At 43.0% G+C, this 12,394-nt stretch overlaps 1 protein-coding gene across 2 annotated transcripts in view; it reads right to left on the bottom strand.

Moving 5' to 3' along the window:
• The window catches only part of CLCN2 (chloride voltage-gated channel 2), a 580,205-nt gene that overhangs the window by 212,183 nt on the left and 355,628 nt on the right, over positions 1–12,394 (bottom strand). For both annotated transcript variants that reach the window (XM_085635528.1, XM_085635529.1), the window contains exon 7: positions 7,020–7,098. In XM_085635528.1, coding sequence (XP_085491654.1) covers positions 7,020–7,098 — 79 coding nt within the window. The remainder of the gene's footprint in view (positions 1–7,019; positions 7,099–12,394) is intronic.

Here is a 12,394-nt window from a genome sequence, read left to right as displayed (position 1 = left end):
GTCCATCCAGCCGGCCCATTCCTTGGCGCCGCTAATGAGAGAAACGAAAAGGGATCCAGAGCGCCTGCCGCTCTTCAGAGAATTGGAAGAGCGGTGCAACTTAAAATTTAAGCTCAGCTATTTTATGTTTGCATAATTTATAGAGAATGTGCTATGCGGGGATGAATTATTGATCAGTTAGCGGCATGCCTTCAGGTTGGAGTTGGCGCTTTTTTTTTTTTGTAGTTTTCCTTTTAGTACTGAATATAAAATTAGCTCGGAACAGGCTAGTTGGTCTCAGAGCACCAAGCTGAATTCTTGGAAAATGTTCTTCACTACAGGATTTTTTTATCCTTTGAGTCCTTCCTCTTGTTTTGACGGAGAACTTTCCCACGGATGCTGATTTTTTACACTCGCTCTGTGTCATTGAATGCTGACTGAACTACACACTTGTCTGCTTATCATCCTGTTTGGGTACCAGAAGGGAAACAGAGCTTCCTACTTTTACCAACCACCTTCTGGTCTTTCTGTAAAATAGAATTGCCTTATTAGAGCCTATAACAGAAACATGTATTATTTGATTGAAGATTTGGCACTTTACGCGTCTTGTCCTTCTGAACAGAATTCGAATATGGACTCAAAGTATCTGCAGATTCCAGTCTGTATCGATAACTCGGAGGCAGGTTTCAGGGAGAATTTCCGATGTCGGGGCATTGGTCGAGAGATATTTTGAAACTGGTTCCAATATCTTTCATCGATTTGATGATGGCTCAAAGACTGTTCCGTTCAATTGTGACGGGAAATATTAACTTCACAACTATTTGGTAGCATTAACAGAAAAAAAACACAGCTAGTGCCAGTAATATATTCTTAATAGGCCCAGTCGCTTATACCATATGGTCAATGATTTATCGTTAACCCAACGCGAGGGCAAAGGAGCGCTGTACATTAATGGTTGATGGGAGTCAATACAATATCTTGAAGTACTGAATTACACAAGTGTGCTATGCTACAGTTTTACAACACCATTATGTTCCACAGTTGCAATTATAGGCAAAGGCAGGTTAAGTGATTTGCTCAAAATAACACAATTTTTAGCCAAGCACCGAAGCCGGGATTAGAACCTCCCCAGCTTCTGAACTCCAAAGATCACCCACTAGAACACATCTCTGAATCATTACTGTTAAGTCCATTAGTAGTTCAAACGAAGGAGTTTGTTCATTTTAGAATTCTTTAGGGTTTGAAATCAAAACCCTGTAAACGGTGGGGTAACAAGGTCAGGTGGTACCCGGTGCGGAAACTTCTTGTCACCCCCGGCTTGACAAAATGGCAAAAATATGTGTTTAAAACACATATTTTTGCAATTTTTTCACCCCCCTCAGTGATGACACCCGAGGTGGCCCGCACCCACTGCACCCCCCTTCCTACGACCCTGCCTGTAAAGGAAACATGGCGCCCAGCTGACCAGGAGCACTGTGGCAATGTTGTCTGTGAGAACCAAGCATAAAAGTCAGAAACAACTGCAAAATACTCTTAGGAAAAGTCCTCCATGAAATATCTTCTACCATCAAATTGTTGCAGCCCGTACCAACTAGCGAGCAATTTAACGGGTTTCTTATTAAAGCCACTATATGCCGTCTCCCTTTTAAGCACGTCGCTACTTAACTGAATCCTTATGTCCAAGACTCAGGGCAACCCTATTTGATGAAGGCAATATCACTCAAATTGAAATGTGATCTTGCGAGATTGAGAATTGGACTATTTGACCTGGGTGAGATGAGGCAATTATGGAAATAGGCTCGCCCGCTTACAAGATGTCGTTTTTGTCCTTACAGGAAGGAATCACTGGTCCATGTAATTTGCTGCAAGCACAGCCTCAGGACGAAAGAACAAATCATACTTTTATTTCCATCATTCAGACAATTAAAGATCAGATTCTGCTCTTCAGCATTAAAGCCATGTTTCAACCCAGCGGACATGCAACGGGCCAGTATATAGTGAAGATGCAACGGCACTTTGGAATATAGATGCCGTACGGCATATCCTGCTGCTCCGTGCTGCAGACAACACCCTGTACCATCTTGACAGAGATGCCTCTCCGTACGCTTCACTGTAAGCAGACCTACAGTCCTTTGAACTGAAGCAAGCTCCTACGATTCTTCTAAGCAAATCTTCACGGTTGTCTATCCCGGCAAAAAAAACACTCTTAACTCCGTCAATCCTCCGGATAAATCCTGCACTGCACGCCGGGTCCTCCATAGAGTTGAGTTTGTCGCTAATTTTGCAGTGAAGATGCAACGTCACTTTGGTAAGTAACCACCTTTCTTACTTAACTCTGCACAGAGAGAAAACAACTTCCTCTGTGTACCAACTTCCACTTCAATGCCATTCATGGACTTCCCTCATTACATACATATAATTCCATCCTTACTTCACTACCATGATGACATCAGACCATTCTGCTGCAAACAAGCAACACCACCACACAGTGGCGTTTTTTTTTATTTTAAAGTGATTTTAGCAAAATTATTAGCAACTAGTTCAATGCAAAAAAGGTGGAACTGAATTGCTAGTATGGATACAAATTATTGGTATTCTATTTTATTCTTCTTAGAAACTTTTTTATGATGAATAATTATTAGAACATCCATTGTATATTTTTGCAGAGGCTTTTATTAACCACACAATAAAGAGGAGGAGAAATAGGAGTAGTAGTAGTAGTAAAGTCAGTTGGACAGAAGTTCTGGTATCTCACAATCTGAATTTATATAAACAAGCACCGGATGTCCTTCCTTCAGGTGCTCATGCATCCCTTAAACTACGCCAGCAAATTATGTCACACAACAAGTCTTGTGTACAGATATGATTCGATAACTACAGTAAAAATCTCAAGTCTCAGAGTCCATAAAATTCACCAATCTCCTTCTGTGCTCCAAGGCATTAGTCGAATGGAACTAATTATTACCCCCTGGAATCCCTGGCAACGGGGGCCATGAGAGGAGTGATATCTGAGATTTGCATGGAGTCTTCCACCGCAAACTATAACTAATGTTTCCTTGCAGCAGGTGTAGACTTCATAGCTGACCGACCAATCACTGATGAGCAGGAAGACCATTCCCTGCTTCTAGCCCTGTCCCTAAGAGCAAATTATAAGAGGATTCAGAGTGAAAAGTGAAGAAGGTGGCAAGAGATCCTTTGGAAAACAATCAATCAATCTGAATTTATAAAGCGCAGCTAATCACCCGATAGGGTATCCACAAACAGAGTCCACAACTGTGGAAGGTTGCTCCAGGCTGTTAGGATACAGTTGACGTGCTGAATCTTCTGGAGAATGGGGAATCCACTTTGAAGAAGACAAGAGACCAATACTAAAATCCCAGACAGAAACCAGGCGCCCGGACTCCGAAAGTGTCACAGAACCGTAAACATGGTAGACCTGAGTGACACAAATGCACATATGCTTTCAAGAACTTCCTACTCTAACAGTCTGAAACAGTCATCTGAGGGTGGAGAGAGAGAGCACTTTTAAGTGCATTTGAGAAGCCCCACTGTGTTTTCTGTTTTGAGGCAAGAAAAGGTACATACCTACGCAGCTTGCACCCGGAAAATCTGAAAACCAGCCCATCAATTACACCTTCGACTAAAGATAGAACACATCAGCAGAAATGTTCTCCAGTACTTGATGCCACAATTGTGGCATAATTTGGCTTATAATTGTATGAAAATTGAAAACTACCCTGTCTTTAATAAGATGTTGAAAATCTTTCTATGCTTGTAGTTTTCCAGTCGTCCAGCTTGGTTCCCCTGTGCTCCTCTTTTCAGCACAGGGAAGGCTTTGCACTCAAATAAAGAAACACAACAGAGCCTAGCATTACCATAAAAAGAAGGATACAACTATAGCTAATGGCTTATGGTGGAGGATGTACATCTGAAGCAGTTAGGTATATTATTCCACAGAAATCTACTTATTAATGTTGTTGTAGGATAAGTTACTAGAACTCACTAGAAGATGGCTGGCTAGACCCAGCGAAAGGCGAGTGTGGGCCCCATAACATCAACAAGCAACCTGCCATAGGAAGATAGTGTGCTCATCAGCTGGAGTCACCATTCGGCTCACCTGCTCCTTTGTGGATGGTCTTGGGCAGGCCTTACCTGGTGTCTAGTGAGCAGTAGAGGACTTCTTGATGCACCATAGCAGCATCTATGGTCTCTGGACACATTAGATTGGCTAAGGGCTTCCACACAGGCAAGGTCAGACGCAGGGTAGGCCAGCAGAATTTCCGCAGCACAGCTGACAGGGGCCGAATATAGAGCTCAATGGATGGGTTACTTCATCCCAACGGTGATGGATATCCCGTCCGCCGAAATATAAATCTCATAGAATACAATGGGATTTATATTTTGGCGGACAGGATATATTAGCAGGTCTTAGCTGATGTAGAACTTCCAGTTGCTGAAGTGGGGAATCCTGCTTATATGTCCAGCCTGCAGCTGTTGAAGAGCAGCCCAGTGCCAGAGAGAGCTGGTGCATCCTTGGAGTTCAAACAACAGCTCTAACTTCCAGAACATATTGGGGTAGAACACCAAAACCCTTATAGGAGTATGGTGCAGACAGCAGGCCTTGCCCTGCTCCCAGAAAACACTGTAGGGGCCAGGCACCTCTGTGAGAACAAATAGATACATTCCTTGGGAGTCTCCTGTGGCATGAAACCTTGTGTGTTCCCCTCACAAAGATCCTGGTGACAAAGGAGAAGAGGGGAAGAGAAGGAGGTGGGTCTCCTTGTCTCTGCGCAGCAGCCACCCCACCTTCCATCCACATCGGAAGATGTTTACACATTGATCTGCTGGTAACCCTAACAACAAGTGCAGTGAAGGTGACAGCATTCTGCTTTTATGTTTGCTTTTATTCCAGTGCTAGTGATCACTTTTTGCAAATGTAGTGTAGATAATGGTTGTGAACATTCACCCAGATTTAAAAAAGCTACAAATTTATAACCCGGATGCCAAACCACTTCTACAAAAGCCATCTTCGAGTCTTTTGGCTATAAATCATTTTAGACCCAAACCCCTCTTACCCTATTGGGCACACTCCTAAAGAAACTAGTCTTCTTGCAACTTTGGAGACGTGTGGAAGAAAATGCTATATTCGATTCATCCAAATGTGGCTTTCTGCCCAGATGGAAGCAGTGAACAGGGTTTGGACTCAATCACTGATGACCGATAGAGACTCTAGACTTGTGGGGCCCCTGGTCCTTTTGGACTTATCTACGGCCTTTGATACCATCGACCATACCATCCTCTCCAGCGAACCCAATAATTCTGGTGTGACTGGTACTGTGCTTAGTTGGCTGACATCCTATCAGAAAGAGTGGCACCATTTGGTCATGCTTCCCCCTTTAAACTTAAATCTAAAATACCCTAAGTGTGATACCCCATAGGGGTCAATATTGATCAAACTTTGTTCAACATCTACATGTGTCATCTGGCTTCTTGATGAAGTTGGGGTCAGATTTCATATGCATGCAGATCTACTCCATTATGGCAGCAAGTCTCTGGTTCGCTGGCGGATGCCTGAAAATTTAATGGCACAAATTTCCTGACCAAAACCGAGATACATATTACCACTTGCACAGCCAAGGCTCCAGAAAACCTCTCCTGGTCACCCAGAATGGGTCATCCACTTACTAGCAATTCATAATTTGGGCATTCATCCGGACTCTAATCTATAGTTTGAAACTCAGGAAGCAAAGATTGTGAGTACTTTTTTTTTCTCCTAGTTAAATACTCTTCCCCACATTCTTGTTTGAGGTGAAAAAAGAAATCATGTTCGTGTAATGATTGCCCCGATCCAGTCTCAATTGCACTATGGCGATGCAATCTATTATTCGGACTCACCAAAAAATCTTGAAATGCCGCCACCCGATTCAATATAAAGCTGCCTGTCCAATTTGAGAAGTTCCCAGATGCCGTCACATCTCCCCAATTTTAAGATGTTTGCAGCGGTTGCCCCTGACTAGTAGGGCTGTCTTAAAGGCGATGGTTATCATCCATAGAATCATTTACCAAGGCTTCCCTGACTTTATGGTATTTAAGTTCATGTGGTATAAAGCTTGTCGATCTTGAAGATCTAACCAGCGGGGGCTTCTTGTCCTAACTCGAAGTAACACACTTGCTTTGGGTGGCTTCTCTTTTTCCACTGAGGCTGTGAAAAGATGGAACCCTCGTCCCTTGAATCTGCGAATGGAGTCCTACCTGGGCTGCTTCAGGAAATGAGTAAAAACCTATCTGTTCAATTGAAGGCAGGCAGAGTCCCATGTTATCGTCTGGTGATGCAGCACCAAGAATGGTGTGCATGAACTTTAAAAAAGACGCGACATAACATTTGATCCAGAGGACTTCATTTACGTGGTATTAACCGCAAATGAAAGAATTGCATTTCAAGATAGGACAAGTGTGAAATTCAGGGGTGCCTCTCGATTCAACAGGGTGTTTAGCGGTTAACATATGGTCTCCACTATACCCCTCACAGCACACCAGTATCCTAGGTACCCCTCACAACAAAGAGGAGTCTAAGGCCTAAGGGGGACTAGATTTGCCACCCAGCCTTTTTGGATTAGGTCATGAAACTCAACCAAAAAAAGGTGAAACACGGTGGAACTCCAGCAAAAAAAATATAATGTAGGGAAAGGAAAAACTGTACAGCTACCTATGAATTTTGTTCCCTATAGTTTCTCTCCATTCATTATTTACAATATAATATTACATTAATAGTGCCACATTAACTGTAATACATAAACATTACAATAATAAGAGTAAACCCTAGGTATAAAAATAACAATAGTGACATATACAATAGAATCAATAAGAATAAAAATAACAGCAACAAAAATATCAACAATATTGAAAAAAGAACAATAATTAAAATATTAATAACAAAATAAACTAATAATAGCAATAACAACAACAAAAATAGCAACAACACTAATAATAGCAATAACAACAACAAAAATAGCAACGACAAATAATAATAATATTTCTACCTCCAATAGGAGCGGCAAAGCAACAGCCAACCCCGACAGCGCAGGCCGCGGCCAGCATCTCAATGTTTCGGGACTCGTTCTGCAGAAAGAGAGGAAACAACAGGAGGGAATCAAGAGTTGAGTGCGCGGTGAGAGGCCTCTTGCCTCCAGAGACGGGCACATAATGGAGTGGCACTCAAAAGCAGCTGGTTAGGTCTGGCTACTTGTAGAAATGAGCCTTCGACCTTATGGAGATGTCTTTGTGGAGAGGAAAGCGCTTCATAAGCAGATCTTTGCAGCGAGAAGGAGATTGCTGATGGTAAGGGGGACAGATTGACAAGGAGCCAGGTGTGTACCAGAACACCATTAAAAAGATATAAAAGAAAGAGTCACCAGGATCACGCCGCAACACAAAACGCAACAGAGTTAACCAATGAATCACAACCCTGAGGACAGAAAGGAATATAAGGTGCAAATGCAAGCTGAGAAAAGAAGCAGAGGAAGGAAAATGCAGAAACAAGGATCAGACCAAAGAGGAAGTGAGTGAAGGAGACTCCAAAGAGCATACAGACGGGACTTGCAACACGTTACACGCTTTATTTGCGTGGGTTTGTTTGGCTAGAAATAAATATTGCTGCAATACCAACAATGTTGCCTCAATGTAAGTGAGAGTAGAAAGAATCCCATAGTATAGAAGGACTCCTCGCTGCATCCAATCACGTGCAGAGGGTGCTCAGATCCTTAATGTCATGGGGCATTATAAGTAAGGCTTTCAGTTGTTAGTTTTTACTGATTTTTACAGATAAATACAGACAGAAAACAATCTATTTCCAGTCTTTATTTATTTTAAACAGGTGAAACTACAGGAAATTGTGCTTCCTGTGAGTGACTCTTTGTTGTCCTTAATGAACTCCAGACCAACTGCTAAGCAGATAGACACCATGGGGATGTAAAAATAGGGCATGATTCCTTTTCATACAGGACTATGTTAACATATATTTGTATATAATGGCAATATTTACCTGTCGCTGTAGTGTTTTGTTATATTTGGCTGTATAATTTTCTAAAGCACGACAGGCATCAAAGAAGGAGTGCATGTTTATCAGCTAAATAAACATGGAAAGATACCATTTTGCAACTCCATTAAATCTCAAAACATAAAATAAATATGGATAAATACCAATAAAATGGCCCTAAAATAAATAAAGATAAATACAGACAAATGTAAAAGAAAAAAAAAAATACCATAAAACCGGGTGCGCTAATTATAAGAAACTGATAAGGTCTCCGGTCAGGGGTGGGAAAACTAAAGTCTGCTCTTTGGACTGATTTTACATGTGGAAATGGGAAGTAGTGAAAAGCAGTAAAAGTTACTCCAAGGGGGTTAAAGTAAATTTACTATGAGTCTACACACGAAAATGTAAGTTTGTGTATAGGGCCCTTTGCGGGACACTTTACACTTTGGCCACAAAGTAAACTTACATAAGAAGGTGTCTTTTTTTTTTTCTTAAGGTCTGTAAGTGAGCAAGCTTTACATTGATATGTGTGCAGTGACACTAAAAATGACCATTTGTATAGGTCACTATTCCTTCTTGGAACTTAACAACAGATGTTAAGTACTGTTTAAATAATGACCATTCTACGAATCCTAGATGGATGACAGAATTTACTTAAAACCTCCAAGTTTTTCATTGCAGGCAGGGCCGGCTCTATAGCTGTGCGACCGGTGCAGCCGCACCTGGCGCAGAATTCGGGGGGGCACCCTGTTTAGAAATAACACAGATTTTAAAAGCACCTGCTGCAGAGTTCCTTAAGTGTCCTGCAGTTTTCGAGGCAACAATAAAAATGTCAAGATAACTGGTGACTAATGTTCCTGCTGGAGAGAGTTTTGTCTTGTGGCAGTTTCTACTCATGCTAAAGTAGCACAGTGTTAATATGCCTGCGGCAATGAAGGTGTACAACGTAAATCACCGTACTGTATTTTCTGTGGCTAGCTCAGTAGGTTACTGCTTTTGTCACAGAGATCGTTTTCCAGTTCATAAATTGCAACTCTAATATAGCACATTGAGCTATGAACGTTCATTAGACAGCTGCATTCAAGCTGCATTATACAAGTTTTTTTTTTTATTAATATTTTTATTAAATTTTCAATAGAAAATTAGCAAGCATTACAAACAATAATAAAAGCATAGACACAGTCCAAACATAAACAGCCTCCTGCAGCAAATCCTATACATATATACAAAACACATGTCATAGAATAAGTCAAGCAATAATAGGTAAAGAGGATTTAGAATGAAAACAAAAGATCGGTCCCAACAACTAAACAAGCCGTAGCACCCTAACCTGTGTATCGCCGTGTAATGGAGAAAGAGGGAGTGGGCAAGGGCGAGCAGTACGTAACATAGGTTGTACAGTCCTGTCAGATCCTAAGAGTTGGAAGTAGCCCCCGACGGGGATGTATCCTCTCCCTGCTCAGAAATAGCAGGAGGCGGTTTCCGGGCAACATATAGGGCCCAAAAGTTTTTAGGCCTGTTACGGGGCGGCAATAATTCGCTATAATTTTCGGTTTGTGTACAACAGTAAAGCATATCTCTAGTCCACTGAGTCAAAGTCGGCGTTGGGCCACGAAGCCAACAGACCGCTACACATCTCTTTGCGAGTAGCAGTGCCATATCAACAAGGCGTCTATGTTTCTTGGGGAGTGGTTGTGAATAGCCTAGTAGAGCTAGGAGCGGGTCAGGGGACAGAGACATGTCCGTAACGCGATTAATCTCCAAGAATATATCACCCCAGAAGTGCGCAATCCCCGGGCAGGTCCAGGCCACATGCAGAAAATCAGCTGTAGGCTCTCCGCATCTATCACACTGGGGGCTGTCGCGTAGACCAAAGCGGTGTAATCGCTCCGGGGTATGATAAACCCGGTTGAGGAATTTAAAGTGGACCAGTCTGTGGCGCCCATTAAGTGAGAGCTGCATTATATAAGTTATAAAAGTTTTTTTTTCCCCTCCAGTCTTTCATTATTTTAATGTTGCTAATAAGGGTAAAGCCAATCACTGTGGTGTGTTTTAAATCCTGAGTTTGTGCTTCTCCAGACCAAAAGCTCTTGTTGTAGTATTCATTGCCTATGGACTAATTTACACACGTATGATTCATTGGCTCTAAATGTGTGTGTGATGTAAAGTCCTCTGACACACTATACTGGTATGAGTAGCGCTATAAAACAAATGAGATGCATGTACAACAGGGGCCATGGAGAGATGAGGGGCACTGATGGAGCGTGGTAGTGAGGGAATTCATGGAGAAAGAGGTTTTGGGAGGGGGTTGACAACAAAGATTGTTGCACTGGACGCTACCAGCCCTAAAGCCGACCCTGATTGCAGGTTACATACAGATGTTTGCAATGGCCGCTAAACCCACTGTGCTATTATGCCTGAAATGCAGCATGTGAGGTACCTCAAACAAAGAGGTTTGCAACAAATGCCCTAAACTATCCTATTAGGATCTGAGCCTGTGACCTGTAGGTTAGAAGCAATGCTGCGCAAGTTATGGCCTGTAACTAGAGATATACAGATGTCTAAGACCAGTGCATTTACCCCTTAAGCTACCTTCAAACATATTCGGTGATCAAGAAAATAAGTCAGAACAGCCCTACTATAGCATTTTTTCCGTCAATTCATTTGTTTGGGGCAGAGCTGGTAAAAAATAATGCACATTTAGTAGCAGACTGTAAGCTCAGTGTCATTGACTGTTTCTCATTCCTCCAACCCTCATTACTTCATCCTTCCGCAACCACCTATTTTCTGCTGGTCCCTCATGCCCCCCCCCGCCCGTCTACAATTTGTGAGATGCTAAAGCAACTTGTGCTTGTTTGCAGCACCAGTCACATACCTTGTAAACGGCATCAAAGGGGCATGAAAAGTATGACATGCTCTTCTGTATCTAAAAGGCTGGCACCCAGTTGTGTGCCCAGTCCAAGGTTTTCCAGTCAAGTGATGGATTTGAGTGAATTGAGCACATATGTTAGAGACGGTTAGAGAGGCTGTGGAGGATAAACTATGGATCCCTGGAAAGGACACAATATAAGGTGGCCTCCCATAAATTTCAAAAGGCTGTCAGGAAAGCAAAAAAACAGTTTTTTGCAGTTTCTATTCAACAGGCAGAACACTCCAGCAAAGAAGTCTTCAAGGTGGTTCAGTCATTCTTCAAACCTAGATGCATTGAAAGGGAGATACCGCCTTCGGCCATCCTTTGTAATCAAATCTCGGACTTCTTTGATCAAAAAATTCAGCGTGTATACGACTCATTCGGCCCAGAGGTAACCACGGTGAAAACAGATCAGTCTGTTAAAGAGCTGACAAGCGGACCATTAGTCTGTTTTCAACCAATAACTCTGTCCGCGGTCATGAAGGAATTAAGGTGCTGCAAATCTGGTTCGCCGGACGACCCTTGCCCCCCCAAATTGTGGTGTACAATGGCGGTTTTTGTGGCCCCCTCTTTGCAACATGTTTGGAACACTTCCATTGCCTCAGGGGTTTTCCCAGATATATGGAAACATGCTACCCTCCTCCCACTAAAGAAAAAGCCTAATGGGGATCCTAAGGATCTTAGCAACCTTCGTCCTATCTCCCTACTGGCTGCCCCGGGCAAGATGCTGGAGAAAGTTATCCAGCGGCAGCTCAGTAAATATATAGAGGACAATAAGATCCTACATGAGACTCAGTCGGGCTTTAGACCCGGCTTTAGTACCGAAACAGCCCTGATTGAGGTGGCAGAGTCAATAAGATGGTCGTTGGATTCGGGAGACTCAGCACTGCTGGTGCTCCTGGATCTTTCGGCAGCTTTTGACACTGTCGACCACGCAAGGCTGATGATGCGATTGGCAGAAGTGGGCCTACACTGGACTGGCTTCACTCTTACTTGTCCCAGAGAACCCAGAAGGTGGTCCTAGGGACTGTTTTTTCCACTCCCAAGCCGTTATGCTGCGGTGTACCTCAGGGCTCGGCGCTCAGTCCACTTTTATTCAATATTTATATGGCCCCACTCTTCACGCTTATTGGTAACTGGGGGGTTAAGGCAGTATCCTATGCCGACGACACTCAGCTTGTGTTTCCATATGCAGAGGCGTCTGAGGCAGCCCTGTCAAGTTTCAAAGGCTGTCTTCTTGATGTGGCGCGTTGGATGAACACTGATAAACTAAAGCTCAATGCTGATAAAACGGAGGTGCTCTTCTTTGGTAAAGGCACCCCGCCCCCCTCTGAGCTCTGGTGGCCGTTGGCAATGGGCCCGGCCCCTTCACCTAGTCCCTCGGCAAAAAATCTGGGGGTGCGTTGGGACAACAATTTGTCCTTTGTCTCGCACACACAACAGCTGATGGGATGCTGTCTGGGAAAACT

Source organism: Triturus cristatus, chromosome 11 (assembly GCF_964204655.1).
Source record: "Triturus cristatus chromosome 11, aTriCri1.1, whole genome shotgun sequence".
Taxonomy (NCBI): domain Eukaryota; kingdom Metazoa; phylum Chordata; class Amphibia; order Caudata; family Salamandridae; genus Triturus; species Triturus cristatus.
Note: the sequence above shows the minus strand (reverse complement) of the source record. Positions and strands in the feature narration are given on the sequence as shown.